This window comes from Saccostrea cucullata, unplaced genomic scaffold, assembly GCF_032062105.1.
Source record: "Saccostrea cucullata isolate Sc308-1 unplaced genomic scaffold, CSIRO_AGI_Scuc_v1 ctg24, whole genome shotgun sequence".
NCBI lineage: Eukaryota > Metazoa > Mollusca > Bivalvia > Ostreida > Ostreidae > Saccostrea > Saccostrea cuccullata.
In genome coordinates, this window is record NW_026933183.1 from 290,950 (window position 1) to 308,854 (window position 17,905).

The following is a 17,905-nucleotide window of genomic DNA, read 5'->3' on the forward strand; positions in this document are numbered from 1 at the left end:
TTATCAACAATTATATCAATTAAATATTCAGCAATTGTTTTGATAAAAAAAGGCCCAAAGACTTGGGACTCTAGTTAATTAATTAGAATTGTAGAGTCAACCATCATATTAGAGCGTCCGATGTCACAAATTCGTCAAAATCAGTCTGACAATTGACAAAATGCACTTTTATCCCTGAGAATGCGTAATCTCTTCGTTTATAACACCAGGGCTAGCGTAATGACCTCACTTCCGGTGGCCAAACGGAAGTTTTATCTCCGGTTCCGGAGGGTCCTCACCGGGTTTTAAGGTTACCGTCAACGGACCTGGGATTCCCATATTAGAGGCGTCGATTACAATATGTGTCTGTCCGTTTGGCTTTTTGACTTCCGAGAGCCGGATATTTCCGTTCGCCTCTATAACAACTGGATTATTATTAGCATTTTGTGTGGGTTTTGCTGCAGAGCTGGAAACAGTAGCTGTAGATTGCTGTTGTGTTTGTCCCTTTCCTCCATTTGCAGTATTCAAATCGTTTCCTAAAATTGCTGTCAGCAACAATTTTTGCAGTAAATCATTAGTAATTGCTACTTGTTGCTGCGATTGTGGCTGAGGTTGCTGTTGTTGCGGTGTTAAGAGTTGCGATAGTAAGTTTTGTGGGGATCCTCGGTTGCTTTGGATCTGAGACAACTGTGCGAGCTGCTTCTGTTGCTCTAGTAGCCTCTGTTGTCTTCTGATTTCCCGCGCCCGATATATGGCGCGCAGCTCTGCCGAACTTATCACGGGGACCCGCCTGCTTGAGGAGCTTCCCCTGTTTGAAAACGAGGCTCTTGATGACTGACGAAGAGAACCAACTCTCCCTGACATACCACGCTAAAATGAAAAATTAGATTCATTATAAAGAAGACTCCCTTCAAAAAATTCTCGCGAAAATATCATACTTATGTAACTCTGAGACGTCGATTAAAAAGAAATACTAAAAATACAAAAATGTTTATTTCTTTCTTGGCCAACATTTTATTTATTGTGAAAACACTGAAAAATCACCTTAATTGAAGCAGTAAAAATATAAAAGTATTGGGAAAATATCGTTAGCTAAAAATTAGTATCACAATTCTGGAAACACACCCTCGCTCATATTAAGCGGGCACTTAGTTTTTCTGCTGAAATGGAGAAGATTTTCATGAAATATTGATTAATAGCTTGCCTAGTTTTAGATTTTTTTTGTACGTAGAGCATGTATGTCTAATAAAACGGGAGACATAAACTTCATATGCAAGTGATAATGGTATATTTTTTACCATATGTTAGGGATGTTGACGAAAGAAAAGCTGAATTAAGTCATTACGTTGTTATAAATTTTGTTGTTATATTGCCATATAGGTCCTTTTCTAAAACAAATTAAAATCTAAATGTGAAATACATATAGATGTGTCTTACTCTATGATAACTTCTTTTTTGAGTTCAGAGGAATATATCGCAGATTATCGAAGCAAAGATTATTATGTGGTTTGTAGATCTCATAAACCATTACAGCAGACATATTTAGCATTCTGAATCCTAGCACGCCGTAGGTGCCATGATGCATTATCATGTCAAAATAAAAAAAAATACACTCGTGCATCTGCACTTAAAATTTTCGTTACCACATAGAAATTCTCTCACTTCTGAAATACATGTGAATAGAATTTTTACTTTAATCAAAAATATCAAATTTTTACTTTATAATGAGAATGTCAAGTTTTAACTTGTAAAAAGAATATAAAGTATTTACTTTGTAATGAGAATGCCAGGTATTTACTTTGTAAAAAGAGTATCCAGTTTATAATTTGTAACAAGAATATCAAGTTTTTACTTTGTTTTAAGAAAATCAAGTTTTAATTTGTAAGGAGAATATCATGTTTTACTTTGTTATAAGAATATCAAGTTTTTAATTTTGTAATAAGAATATCAAAATTTTACTTTCTAATAAGAACAAAATTTTTTTTCTTTTTAAAAGAATGTCATGTTTTTACTCTGTAATAAGAATATCAAGTTTTTGACTTTGTAATAAGAGTATACGTTTTTAAAATATTAATCTCAAGTGTTTACTTTGTAATAAGAGTATCAAGTATTTATTTTGTAATAAGAATTTGAAGTACTAGTATTTAGCTTATAATAAGAGTATCAAGTTTTTACTTTATAATGTGAATATCATCTTTTTTCTTTGTAATAAGAATATTTAAAGCGTTGTATTCTTATTACAATGTGAATACTTACTATTCTCATTACAAAGAATATTAAGTTTTTACTTAGTAATAAGTATATCAAGTTTTTTTCTATGTAAAAAGAGTTTTTACTCTGTTATAAGAATATCAAGTTTTTTTTTACTTTGTAATACTTATAAGAGTAAACATTTTTAAAAATATTAATTTCAAGTGTTGTTATAAGAGTATGAAGCATTTATTTTGTAATAAGAGTTTAAAGTATTTATATAAAGTTTTTACTTTATAATGTGAATATCATCTTTTTTCTTTGTTATAAGAATATTAAGTTTTTTCTGTGTAATAAAAATATTAAGTTTTTAAGAATATTAAGTTTTTTCTTTGTAATAAGAATTAGATTAAGTTTTTACTTAGTAATAAGAATATCAAGTTTTTAATTGTAATGATAATATAAAAGTTTAACATTGTAAAAAGAAAATCAAGTTTTTACTTTGTAATAAAAATATCAAGTATTTACTTTGTAATGAGAAAAGTAAGTACATGTATTCACACTGTAATAAGAATACCACGTTTTTACTTCATAATGTGAATATCAAGTTTTTAAAATTTGTAATAAGGTTACCACATTTTTTTCTTCGTAATAAGAATATGAAGTTTTTACTTTGTCATAAGAATATAAAGCTTTGACTTTTTAGTTTTAATTTGTAATAACGTTATCTTTTTTACTTTGTTATAAGAATATGAAGTTTTTACTTTGTTATAAGAATCTGAAGTTTTACTTTGTTATAAGAATATGAAATTTTTACTTTGTTATAAGAATATGAAATTTTTACTTTGTTATAAGAATATCAAGATTTTACTTTGTTATAATAATATGAAATTTTTACTTTGTTATAAGAATATGAAGTTGTTACTTTGTTATAATAATATGAAATTTTTACTTTGTTATAAGAATATGAAGTTGTTACTTTGTTATAAGAATATGAAGATTTTACTTTGTTATAAGAATATGAAGTTTTTACTTTGTTATAAGAATATGAAATTTTTATTTTGTTATAAGAATATGAAGTTTTACTTTGTTATAGAATATGAAGTTTTTACTTTGTTATAAGAATATGAAGTTTTACTTTGTTATAAGAATATGAAATTTTTACTTTGTTATAAGAATATGAAGTTGTTACTTTGTTATAAGAATATGAAGTTTTTACTTTGTTATAAGAATATGAAGTTGTTACTTTGTTATAAGAATATAAAGTTTCTACTTATAAGAATATGAAGTTGTTACTTTGTTATAAGAATATGAAGATTTTACTTTGTTATAAGAATATGAAGTTTTACTTTGTTATAAGAATATGAAGTTTTTACTTTGTTATAAGAATATGAAGTTTTTACTTTGTTATAAGAATATGAAATTTTTACTTTGTTATAAGAATATGAAGTTGTTACTTTGTTATAAGAATATGAAGTTTTTACTTAAAAAAGAATATTAGAACATAAGAATATATTACTTAATGTTTTATTTAATTGTAAAGAGTTTTTACTTTGTATGAAAAAAATATAGGTTTTGGCTGCATATATAAAAACGTTTACATGAATTTGGTTTTTACTCTGTGATAGGTATTAAAAAGTCTGAGTTTTTACATTGTAATAGGTATAGAGATTGTAATAGGAATAGAATTTGTAGAGAAAGAAATTTGTAATAAGAATATGAATGGGTTTATATTTTAATAGAAACGTTTTTACATTGTACTATTCAATTTCTGTAATAAAAATATATTGTAATTGGGATACAGAATATTTATGAATTTGTACTAGAACCTAATTTGTACCTAGTTTTTTTTTACATTGTAAATGGAATGTAAAGGTTAATTTCTGTGATGAAAATGCAAAGTTTTTATATTAAAATTGGAACACAGAATGCTTTACTAATTTCTACTCGAAACATAACGTTTTAATGATAGGAAATATGTAATAGGAACAAATAGAAATAAAGGGTTTTACATGTACTCGGAATGTAGATTACTTTGTAAAATAAAAAATACATTAACAGGAAATACAGAATGGGTTTTGTAACATTAGAAATAACCTTCTGTGGATTACCGAGTTACTCTGTTATGATTAATTTGCTCAATTGGTGAATGATTAGTAACGTCAGTATATTATTTAAGGCTGTTATAGACTTTTCTATCCTAAGGAGGTGAGATCCTGCACGTCAACTTATTACACTATTGTCCTTATACATTACACATAAAAATTGAGTTCACTTTGATAAAGCTTTTTTAAAAAGTTTTGACACGAATTATTTAACGTTTGAAATAAAAAAAAAAAGGGAAAACAAGCATTAGAATAATTCTATGCTGCACCTTTCTTTGCAATAAGTATAACATGTGCAAGAATACTTCTCAAAATGTGCTAATGTGCATGAATTAATCAATTTGCATGTATGCACACTTGGGTGATTTATAGCTCTGTATAAAGCCCGAAAAATTACTCATTCAGCTCTTCATTCTGTATACTAAAGGACCTATGTATATGAATCACTTTCACTCTTTGTGCATTACAGTAAACGTGTGTGAATGCTAATGTCTTACTCATTTCATGGCAATATTGACAATTGACAATTCTCTATCACCAACAGACGACAGATTAATGCCTCATTTAATTTATCGTTCTATTACAGAACATTCTTAGTAGCGAGATATAGGTCTGCACTTTAATTGTGAATCAATACCGATCAGTATGTGTATGGGTCAGTAGGATAAGATCAATAAGATCACGTGCGTGGATGAGAGGAGGGCGTTCGAATGATAAAACGAGTAAGGAAGGGAGGGAAAATACGACATCAGGGTAGGGGTCGCTACCGAGTGTTGTGTTTTCCGTAACCAGTGAAAACTGATTACACTGAACAGGGACTAAGCAAGCGGCTTTATATAGGGGCTCTCAGATATAGCGAGTGATTTTCGAATATGGCGATCAAAGTCCTTTTACAAACTATGTTCAACTTTAAGAAGGGAAAAGCGATTTCGCGTTTCGGGATGTAAGCATAACAAATTTCAAAATAATTCATGATATGATAGTTGAAAATCTTTAATTTAAGAAGTAAGAAAACTATTTGATAAGCTGCTTAGAAATACAAGAATTCTTTGACCCAGTACAAATATTTCGAAATTCATTATTTGCAGTAATTTTACAATGCAACCAGACTAAACAAAGCCGTTAGAAAGCAACTTAACTCATTATCTTATATACAATGCTCTCAGAATTCAATGTTTGTTGAATGAGTTACTGAAAGCGAAAAATTCTCTTCTATACTTAATTGATTAAAAATATTGAACTTGTTTATTTTTCTTAGTTTATTTCGAAAATTTTTGACGGTATTTGACATTTGGAACTACGAATCATAAGTAAATATTTAAATGGAAGAAAACATCGCAACGCAGTTAAAGGTTTAAATTCCTAACGCCATGCTGTAATTTAAAAAAAATTCCGAGTGGCAGTAAATATAAAATTTACAATATGACAATTTGTAAATTATTAATTTACTGCCACCCGGTAAATTCAAAACTTACAACATGAACAATTTGCATTTACTCAGAATTTATTGCTTATTGCTGAGTTATAGGGAGAGAAAATATTTTTTGTCCCTGTTTTCTCAATATAAGCAAGGAAACTGCTACATGATTGACACTAGACCTAATATTGACCAGTGCTTTTCATGTGTGTATAGAACGTCGTGTTATACATTGTATGTCTCTATATTCCTGTGACATACAACTCAGGGATACAGTATCTACAGTATACATGAATCAAGCTCGCTATGCTTCTGAGTTATGTCGACATGACAGATGACTATCATTGCATGCTATAGATATTCATATCATTGGGGGGGGGGGGGGTATATGTGTATTCAATGTTTGAAAAGGATTTTGTACAGAAAAAGTTTGAAAGATAAAAATCTTATTATAAAAAAATTATTAATTTCCGATTGCTTAATTAAATGTTGTTCAACTTTCCATTCTAGAATTTTTCACCCATATTATATTTTTGGTCTGTGAAGAATTATATTAAGTTCCATGACTCCATGATTATATTTTAATTAATATAATCAATTAGACATGGAACTTAATATAATATATAATTCTTCACAGACCAAAATAATAATAATAAAAAAAATACCAGCAGTCCAAAGTCTTTTTCTCTGTTAACACTATTGCATAACCCTGAAGATAGAAGTTGTTAATATTTACTGCAGCTTGTCAGACAATTATGTCCGATTTGAATAACTAACCTCAAAAATGTCCATAACCCAGAAAAGTAAACATATTTAATCATGTTTGATGTCCCTACTGTCCGTTAATCCACAATTATCCACAATTATTCACGAGGAAATGAACGTGGAAATCATAATTCAAATAAACTTGCTGAAAAAGGGTAAATCTATTTATAAATAAAATATGTGCATCATAAAATTAATAAAAAATAGCAAATGATTATTTAAAATTTTATTCAGACCAACAATAAATTTGCAGATTTGTTTTCCTATCAGTGAGGTGATTTGTAATGCACTTTCTTTAAAACATTACTTTTTCTTTTATGATAAAAAATAATTAAAAATAGTAGGACAACAGTTTTAGACGATTTCACACTGCACTAGCAAGAAAAACATAGCTCTCTGTATTTAATCAATCTTCATTAAAACATGAGCTATTTATTTTGTTATAATTTGTATTGTAAGAAAAATTAATTTTAAAATTATTTATGAATGGATTATTATTTACTTACGTTTCCTGCCAGGTGGTTTGCAAATGCTCCATGAATAATGGTGAGCACAAAAGAAAGAGTCGCAATATCCATGTCTGTTCTTTCTAAGTTTTCTCTTCGCAGTAAAACTGGATGACCATCACTTGTATTGCTGAAATTATCATAGACCAATCAGAAACAAGCTTTGTCAGTAGCCCGGGACGAATAAGGTCACCGTCTTACATTTGCATGGTACATCCTTATTGGCTAATTACATAATATGTATAAATAATAAGCCTGACAGTGAAAACTTGACCCAGTAAACGATGCGTATTCACCGTCTTAGTGACGTTAACGAGAATTTTACGGACGTACGAACACGTCAAGCGTGACGATTAATTAAGATATCGCCCGGTGTCTGTAATACAAAACATGACAAGAAATCATCTTACATAACGGATTCTGCTAATACAGGGGTCATGCAAGGTTTTACATTTAGGGCGTTGCTGTTAATGCTACAAGTGAACGAGTTCGGCACTCACTTCTCAAGAGTTTGCAACATATATTGGATTATTGAGTGCAATTGTTTTTGTGAATTTGCTTTCATATCTCAGATTTTCTATGGAGTTTATTCTAGCGTAAATTTACTAGCATTGTTCATTGAATTTGTAGATTATTTTCTAGATTTAAATTCTAAAACCTTATGTTAAAAAATATGCAGAAATTTTTTTGTAATTATTTTAATTTCATCAAAAGTCTTAAATTTAGTGATATTTACGAGAAGATATATTATTAAACTTTTATCACAATATATTAAAAAATTTTAAAAAATATAACGAATGAATTTATGATGGGGTCAATAAAAATAACCAGCGTTTTCCTTGATTTAACATACATGTATTCCAATAGTAAAATACGGTCTAAGAGATGCAATATAGGAGACTTTTAAGTCAAGATTACGCTTATATACCAGGCGACTTCCAACCCTATCAATGAGAAACTGACGCAGGCGTGGAAAGCTGCAGGGGCTCGTAACATAAAGCTTGCTAAGTTTTTGACTTAAGTAGGGTCGTAAGTACGGTTTAGGCACAATCTTAGGACCTGCCTAAGTACTACTTAAGTATGTCTTAAACCGTAACATAAAGCGAACTAAGCTATATCCTAGCTAAGTCAGACTTATGTTAAAAATATTTCCTATGAGTCAACCTATAGTTTTTGATTTTATATAGATATATTGCTAAAAGTGATTCAGTAAGGGTTTTAATAAATTACATATTAAAGTTGACGTCCTTACCTATCGGTTTAAGTTATGTTAGATTAGATTTTGTATTAAAATTATAAGTATGTTATAAACTATTCGGAATGTTTGAAAACAAATACCGCACGGTCAGAAAGTGACGATTTGTGGTTTATTGTAAATGTTCACGACAAATGTTTTATCACCTGACATGTTTTCAGTTTACCTTTTGTAACTCTTTTGTTTTGATAAATGTTCACTTACCCTGTTATTATCGCAGACAAGAAAAGATACTGTAAACGTGGAAATTTTGACGATGTGTTAATTTTGACTATATTGACGATTTTACTTTTCTCGTCAAAATTTACACTCGTCAAATTTAATATCATATATATAGCGTCATACAGACATTGACCATTGTACAACATTAACGCTTAGTTTTCTCGGCTTTCCTCTATTAAAACTAGATCAAAGTTACTTTTAATATTTTTTGTAATTAGTTATGAAAACATAGTGATAAATAATCACATATTTTAAAAACAAATCATTGTATCCAATACTGCATGCCTAACTTAGCGTGATGACCACGCCGTGTTTTCAAGACCTAGTTTGTCACCTCAGGCAATTGACCGCTTGTAATGAAAACGAATTACAATTACGAAGGCAGTTTATTGAATCAAATCTTACACACTTAGATAGTTTGTGCAATCTTACACACTGTAGATGGTCTGTACAAAAATTAAATTTTAGTGATTCCGACGCTGCCTTTGTATCCCCTTGTGAATTCAAAGATACATAACTCTTGATTAAATATTTCGTCAAAATTAACACTCGTCAATTTTCGTAAACAAAAAATCGTCAATTTTTCAACTCGTCAATATAACCACGTTTACAGTAATCGACCGCCTATTCACTTGAAATTTAAACTCTAAAAAGTTCAATACATATTGAATCCCCGCTATGTATAAGGCCATGCATGTCAGAAGCAAAAAATGCAGAAGTTTTATGATATACTCATTTACAATTTAATCAAGGATACAAAAAAAAATCGGAATACAATGTATTCTTTCGTATGTCTCCACTTATCAGCAATTTTCTCTCTCTCTCTAGAAATGTAGTAAGCCCTGTCTAAATCCGTGCTTGTCGCGTTCTACATTTATTATTGGAATCAGTGATCAGCCCCCCCCCCCCCCTTCCCAATGAAAAAATAAAATTCTTAAATCAGCGTCAAATAGAGATAATTATTTTCTTTAATGCATAATATGAATAGAGGAATCTTTTAACATCGAAAGTCAACATTAAATAATTCTAAATATATGTACAAGAAAGTTAAGATATACTTAAGTCACCTCTACCGGCCGCCTAAGTTTTGCTAAGATTGCTAAATGAGAAACTAAGTACGCTTCTAGTTACGGTCTTAAGTTTTAGACTGTACTTAAGTCCTACTTAAGCACGGTCTTAAACTTAAGTAGCCTTTATGTTACGACCCCCTGATCTGTAGCAATTGGAACTAGCTGCAGATCTGTGGCAAATGGAACTAGCTGCAGATCTGTAGCTCTCTGGTCTGAAAAAAATTGTAATGGACGACCAGAGAGCGACATGCAGTGCAAACCATTAAAAACACATATATTTATTGCCTACAAAAAGTGTGCTGTTTTTTTTTTCGATTGATTTCTCCGAATATTTATGCTGCCATCTCAAGATTGTATTAACCGTGTGTTCCTAGCAAATTCTTTTACTACTTCCACAACAAAACATTTCCAAACCATTGTTTATAGCCCTAGTGGGCTTGAATTTTAGACCTTCGAAATTTCGCCTATTTATACTTCTGTATTAGGTGGAAAGATAATTCGGCCTAATGCGCTTCGTGCATGGCTTGAACATGCAGTTTTGTTGTGAAAGTAGTAAAAGAATAAGCTAGAAACACATGTACGGTAATATTTTAAAATATAAAGTAGAGAAAAATAAGCCGAGAAACAGCGCACTATTTTGAGCGCAATAAATATACAATTTTTTTTCAGACCAGAGAGCTACAGATCTACAGCTAAATTGGATCTTTAAAAGTTGTCTTTTAGTTGCTTTAGATAGAAATAAAAGCAAATTATTATGAGAATTTGCTCACTGTTTTTTTTATATCAAGCCGCTGTACCATTCTTGTATCAAATACGGAGACCACCTATTGAACAATAAAGTCTCGCAAATAAAAAAAATAAATAAATAAAAAAAATAAATACAAAAATGAAAAATAATAAAAATAAATCAATAAATACATATCGTATTCAAACAAGACAAGTTGAGATATTGTGACTCAAGGAATACATTTACGCTTTATACTAGTCATATATTGATAGAATAATTGGTAGCTTGTATTCAGAATTGAAATTTACAAATAAAAGTCACTTTATAATTTACAAAGATTAAAAAACTTTTTTCAATATCAGTTCTTCTAGGAATCAAGATTTTAGTACCCTTTGAAAAAATGACAGAACTTTATGATTGGAGGTGTTTCAATTTGAATCGCCAATAAATGAAATAGATGAAAAATATTATTAATGTTTCAATTTCAAATACAAATAAAAAAGAAAAAAAATATATTATTAATGTTTCAATTTTGTCAAGTTGGATTAAACCATAATTACTCGTGCATAACGTTCAAATACCGTTTAGATTAATTAAGAGGGTTGGGAACTCCGAATCAATAACAGGTACCTTAAACATTAATTATGCAATTTTAGTATATGAAGTGACCAAAGATACTTGTTTCGGAAAAAATTCTTATCACATAGTATAAGGATATTATACTTAATGTGTTAAATTTATTACCAAAACAAGTGCCTGTGGTAGTGACACTGTTCAGTTTTCATTTCATCAGCCTTGTACTTATTATAGTACTCTATAAGAAGTCTTTATCAGAAATTATTGTTTTGAACATTGGTTACAAGTTACAAGAAAGTAGGAAAATAAGAACTTATGGGAGAAAACTTATTGTGTTATTCCTTTTTAAGCGGTTAGCTTCGCTAACCGCTTTATGGCATGTGTCCGATTTTTATCGACACCGGAAACTTCCATAAGGCGCTACCTATCGACAACGGAGACTTCAACAACGCCTCAACCTAGTACCTATGATTTGTTTCTAACACATATAACATATGTTAAATAAAATCAAGACTATCAAAACAACATAATCTTTCGGTTTTTTAATGTTTTTCTGATTTTGTTTGTCTATGAAATAAATTTATAATTGTTGTATTAAAAAAAAGTTTATGTATAGGAGCATTTGGTACCGAGATTAAATTTCCGCTGATGGCGATCGGGCCCTGTGACGAAATTCGAAGTCAGCATGAAGTTTAGCTGATAACATTATCAACGCGTTAGATTAAACTTTAGGAAGAAATGTATAGCGAGAAATATCATATTTGAACCCAATGCTACACGAAAACCAGTAGGCATTTCCGATTTATGTGTTAAATTGAAGCCTGAATCGAACAGGTGGTCAAAATGGCGTTGGACACCTTGTGTATTTATATATAGAGGGGGTAGAATGTTTCGATATTTGGCTAATTTAGAGATTTACTGATAAAAATTCAGGTGCCTGTGATTAATTATAAGGCACCCCTCATGAACAATAAATATTTGACCGAATTATGCTACTGGGCACAGGGAGGACGGGTTAATTATTACTGGCTAAAGGGGTTGAAGGTTATTTGCAAAACATCTTTGATCGAGTTTCATTTTCCAAAATATTAAGGCATCCCTTTAATTAACTTAAGTAATACTAGTACATGAAGAAAGCCTTTATATAAAAATACTGAATACATTTGTAAGTTGTACAGTTATGGATTACTTCCATAATGAAATGTTTGTTTTCTTCTCCTTTTTTCTTAATTGAAATTATTTAAAAGATGATAAAAGCTTTGTTTCCAGGGATAAATTCTGTACTCAGTCTAATTATTACAAACGATTTTAAACGATCAGATTTTTTATTTAAAAAAAAAATAATGGGAGCCTGAAAATACTAAATATTAATTTTAAAAAACTGGAGAAAAAAATTTAATCGGCATTCGATCCTTTTCTAAAAATCAGCCGATATAAAAGATGCACAGAAAAAAAGAGGCATGAAAAATCTTGACGATAAGCAGAAATTGAAAATTATATCTAATGAATGATTATTTTTGAAAGTTTGCTAAATTCCTATGCAAGGTATAAGTTGTAAAAATACTTTTTAAATTTGAATTTGTCCAATTTGTTAATTATCATTTTGAGCCTTTCAGAAGAAATAAAAATTAAAATACAGATGCTTACAGACATATTGATAGAAATTCGCATACTTGTTTTTAGTAAAAAAAACAAAAAAAACCCAATGTATTGCTTATGCGACATATTGAAGAAAGTGACAATGATACCTAGGTAATTCTTGCAATGGACAATTTAATTGTTTGTTATACACTGACTTTTAGTGAACATTTGAATTTTTAAAATACTAGTATTGATGGATTAAACAACAACTTTCCTTTTCACACTTTTTTTTTTTTTTTAATACAATATTTCATGAAAAATATTTGCCAAATACTCAGTATATGTTCGTTTATACATATCGTGCAAGACTCTTTTTTAAATAATTGTCATATTCCATTTACTTATTCGAACATTTAATTGTATGAAAAGTCAATAATGTATACATTTCTTAAAACTTTATTATCTTGTTTTCTTGTCTTTCTTCCTGTGAGAGAAATAGTTCATAATATTAATAAACAGATGTACTCAGTATCTGTATCAACATACAGAATGAACAGTGATCGGTCTCAAAAGAAAAACGGATCCTTGAAAGTTCCGGTGCCTAGGAGAAGTAAGCATCCCCAATGACAGGTCACACCTGCTGACCCGCAGTGAGCCTACGAAACTGAAGCTCTCTGAAATTAATTAATTTTCTGCTCGTCCATCCGTTTTTCTCAGACTAGCCAGCTAAAGATCTATGTACAGTACTCCACATCAATTAATCTAAAGAATTTGAATTATCATTTTATTTTCTTTTTGAGTTGTTTGCTATAGTAGCCTTTACAGTTACCTAATTTCAGAATCAATAGAGCATGAAAGCCAATTAAATTTGCAACATCAACAAAATTTTTTTTTCGTTCTGAGCACTTTTGGACGCCACCAATGGAGACAATTAGGGAGAATTTTTTGAAATTGAACTTCCTGTCTTTCAAACTGAAAATCTCAGGTTGATATTTTGAAACAAACATTTGTGACATCAGTCTGGGATCTTATTGGTTATACCATTTAGTTAAGTACTACAAAAATTCAGTGTGTCTGCTTCTTCGCTGATGAAACTGGAAAAAGATATGCATGCCTACTTTAATATCATCATTCAAAATTTTTTGTTATTGTACAGTGTATATATTCGATGAAAGCATGCTAACCGCTTTTCAGTACTTTCAGTACTTTGATTTTAAAATGGCCCTTTCTGCATGATTTCCATAATTTATAGACGATGAATGATTGTTGGTATATACCTCAAGGAAGTGACAATGTGGAAAAAATGAAAATATATTCTTAAAACGTAATTTTTTTTTTCGAAGTTCAATGCTGATATCAAGCCTATTTCCTACGTGATATTCTTATGAATTAAAATTACAAACAAGAGACCTGTGGGCCACAACGCTCGCCTGAGAAACTTCTTCACAAGACCCCCCCCCTGAAATATCTACTGGGGCCCCATCCCACTCCCGGGGTCATGATTGGAACAATTTAGAATGAAAAGTACACCAGGATGCATTCACATAAATTTCAGCTTTATTTCTGACCCAGTGGTTCTTGAGAAGATGTGTTAAAGATTTGACGTTTTTTTCTATGCATTTTAATTTTAAATTTGAATTCCTTGATGTAGCTTCCCTCTATCCCCGGGGGTCATGATTTTAATATGTTAGAATCTACACTACCTGAAGGTTGCTTCCACATAAGTTCAGCCTTCTCTGGACCAGTGGTTCTTGAGAAGAAGATTTGTTTAATAACCCCACCCTATTTCTGTCTTTTCTTAATTTCTTTCTAAATATTCTTTTCTATACTCTTGGTTACTGTAGATTCCTTGTAGTGTAAAGCAGATCTTTGTAATAGTTATTGTATATTTATTATGGTGTATCCTGAGTTATTTGGACGAAGGGCGGTGACGAGTGCGAAGCACGAGTCTCCGCCCTTCGTCCAAATAAATCAGGATACACCATAATAAATATTCAATAACTTTCTTGTATCATGGCCAATCAAACGTCATGACACAGATTTTCAGCATGATTTTCAATTACACCAATAGAAAATGTAGTTTTTGTCAGGTGACCGCATGGATAATCTCTCCTTTCTGTCAGTATTTTTAATAAACATTTTATGTGCGCGTGTTCATGAGAAAGGACGTCGGATTGCAGCATCCCAGCACCCCCCCCCCCTGGATTTTAGAGTGTGGTGCAAAGGGTTGTTTTCCTTGTCAACTGTTTTTGGAGGCCCCATTTCTTTTAAATGTAGCTACGGACTTAAAGTGGCCGGTGTGATTCTGTGCATGAGTGCTGGGGGCACCGACCTGGAGCCTCCCCCTTTCAAAAATTGCTGGATTCGCCCTTGGATTGTTAATGAAATTCGCAAGAAAACCTTTAGATATCAAAGAAGAAAAATTCGAAGTTGGAGAAGGTAAATTCAAGTGTTATTCGAAAATAAAGAAAAAAGATACTCGTTGATCATTTGACATATTCGAGAGCTGTCGTATTCACGAAAACGCTGTGTCAGGGTCAATTACTCTTCATCTGTGGATGCAGTACAGCGTAAGCCCTATATTACAATAGGTGGGATATTTTAATATATTTCTGTGTGGAATTCATGTCAAGAATGTGATTTCGCGTTGCTGTGGATTGAATATTTGAAGAGCTCCGTAAAATCATTTCTAATTTTGATATATATACGTACTGTAATTTATGTGAAAGACTTATTTCGCTTGCAGAATTTTTTGCATTTGTATATTACAAAGCCCATTCATTCTGTAATTTAGATTCAATATACTTGCAATTTAAAATGATAATATCGCCTTGGTGTTCAATAATTTATTTACACGGCACAGTTTTTGCTGGCTCCGCCCATACACACGGCACAGTTTTTTTCTGGATACGCCCATCGGTGTATCTCCAGTTATTGTACACTTGACTTCAAAGGAAAAACACCGTAGTCATGATGCAATATCATATAAACTATACCTGGGGGTGTCAGAGCCCCAAGAAACTCCTGGGTTTTAACAAACGCTTCTTTTACTTTGAAGTAAAAATCATGCCATTTTCGCTTGTATTTAGAAATAAGTCTTATATGTAGTTGTTTAATTTTTAACGCAGATCAATTTAATACTCCCATGTGAACTTAAATACATGTATATGTGTACTTGAAGTTGAATTATATTTTCCCAATATATTGTTGTAGTCTGCACTTTTTATGCTCTCGTTAGTCGTAATCAAATATTCGGGGGTATATAGTTGTTGCCCTGACTATCCATTTCTTTGATTATCTGTTTGTCCGCAGAAAACCTTGCCCATAACTTTTCATTTATTAGTTGGATATGGTTTGTGCATTCCTTGTGACAGTACCTTTCTTTGAGTACGGTATGTTTGACCTCTTGACTTTTGAGTTTGACCCAAAATTATAAAACTCATCAATTCATAATCACTTCACAATTGTTTTATTGTGACAGTACCTTTGCTTTTCTATAAATAGATCTATTTTGACCTTGACCTGGGAGGTTCATATGACCGATTTTTAGATAACTCTGTAACAAGCTATAACTTTTAATCAGTACTAGAGTTTCATATTTCATAAATTCATGTGTATTTTACCTGTACCAAGACCTTCCTTTGGATGCCAACAATTTGATCTTTTGACCTTGTGGTTTGGCCTATTATATAAAAACTTTAAAATTAACCATCACTTTTAAACAGCTGGAGCTAAGACTTTCATATTTCACAGATTTATTTGTATCAATTCCTTTCCTTGGGTATCATTGATTTTGACCCTTTGACATAGACTTGGAGTTTCAACAACTTTTAAAAAAAACTTTAACCTTGGTCATAACTTTTGATACATGTAGCTACAGAACTGAAGCGTTATGGTTTTAATTTTCATTTTAGTCTTTGACGTAAATATGGACAAAGACTCAAATACAAAACCACAACACTACAGTTCTTTAGCTAAACTTTTCAACAGTTACAACTAGGGCTTTCACAGCTGCAGATCTGTAGCTCACTCAACAAAAACATACTATAGTAAACTATAGTTAACTAAATTAAATCAAAGTTCCAAAGTTTTCACCATAGTAAATCAAAGTTCCAAAGTTTTTACTATAGTAAATCAAAGCTCCAAAGTTTTCACCATAGTAAATCAAAGTTCCAAAGTTTTCACCATAGTAAATCAAAGTTCCAAAGTTTTCGCCATAGTAAATCAAAGTTCCAAAGTTTATACCATAGTAAATCAAAGTTCCAAAGTTTTCAACATAGTAAATCAAAGTTCCAAAGTTTTTACTATAGTGAATCAAAGTTTTAAAGTTTTATATAATTACTTAAACAACTTATACAGTTTAATTAATTTTTTTTTATCATTTAACTTTTTTAATTTTTTCATGAAATTTACAGAATTGGAAGCAAAAACATAATAATTCCACGGGTTTTATAGTACTCGATCAAAGTTCAAAAGTATTCACTATAGTAAATTAAAATACCAAAGTTTTCGCCATAGTAAATCAAAGTTCCAAAGTTTTCACCATAGTGAATCAAAGTTCCAAAGTTTTTACTATAGTAAATCAAAGTTCCAAAGTTTTCACTGTAGTAAATCAAAGTTCCAAAGTTTTCACCATAGTAAATCAAAGTTCCAAAGTTTTCACTATAGTAAATCAAAGTTCCAAAGTTTTCCCTGTAGTAAATCAAAGTTCCAAAGTTTTCCCTGTAGTAAATCAAAGTTCCAAAGTTTTCACCATAGTAAATCAAAGTTCCAAAGTTTTCACAATAGTAAATCAAAGTTCCAAAGTTTTCACTCTAGTAAATCAAAGTTCCAAAGTTTTCACCATAGTAAATCAAAGTTCCAAAGTTTTTACTATAGTAAATCAAAGTTCCAAAGTTTTCACCATAGTAAATCAAAGTTTCAAAGTTTTTACTATAGTAAATCAAAGTTCCAAAGTTTTCACTATAGTATAGTTGGTCTGAAAACTAAATGGGATGGGCGACCAGAGAGCTACAGTACCACCCATTTAAAAAAAACAGTATATTATAATTTATTGCGCACAGAAGAAAGTGCACTGTTTCTCGATTTATTTTCCAAATATATGAAAATATCACTAACCGTGTTTTCCTGGCATATCGCGATAAAACACCATCCACAATTCATAACGAAGCGCGTTGGGCCGAATTGTCTTGCCACCCAATTGCAAGATGGCAGTATAAATTTTGCTGGTCTGAATTTCAGACCTAGAGGAGCTTAACAACGATTTTTGGGAATGTTTTATTGTGGAAGTAGTGCAAACATATGTTAGGAACACATATTTTGAGATGGCAGTTTAAATATATCAAGAAATAAATTGAGAAAACAGCGTACTCAACCATTCAATTTTTTTCAGACGAGCGAGATAGAGACCTCGGCAAGGGTTTTCATATTTCTTGTGACAAGCCCTTCCCTTGGATACCAACAATTTGGAATTTTTAACCTTGACCTTGGGTTAAACTTCTTACTTTCGCCA

At 30.9% G+C, this 17,905-nt stretch overlaps 1 protein-coding gene across 3 annotated transcripts in view; it reads right to left on the reverse strand.

The window, feature by feature from the left end:
- The window catches only part of LOC134237545 (uncharacterized), a 23,450-nt gene continuing 5,545 nt past the window's right edge, over window positions 1-17,905 (reverse strand). For 2 of the 3 annotated variants that reach the window (XM_062719640.1, XM_062719639.1), the window contains 2 exons: window positions 6,963-7,092; window positions 1-849 (listed from right to left, as the gene is read on the reverse strand). In XM_062719640.1, the coding sequence (XP_062575624.1) occupies window positions 226-849; window positions 6,963-7,034 (696 nt within the window). In that variant the 5' untranslated portion in view covers window positions 7,035-7,092 and the 3' untranslated portion in view covers window positions 1-225. The remainder of the gene's footprint in view (window positions 850-6,962; window positions 7,093-17,905) is intronic. The other variant, XM_062719638.1, reaches the window with a different exon arrangement.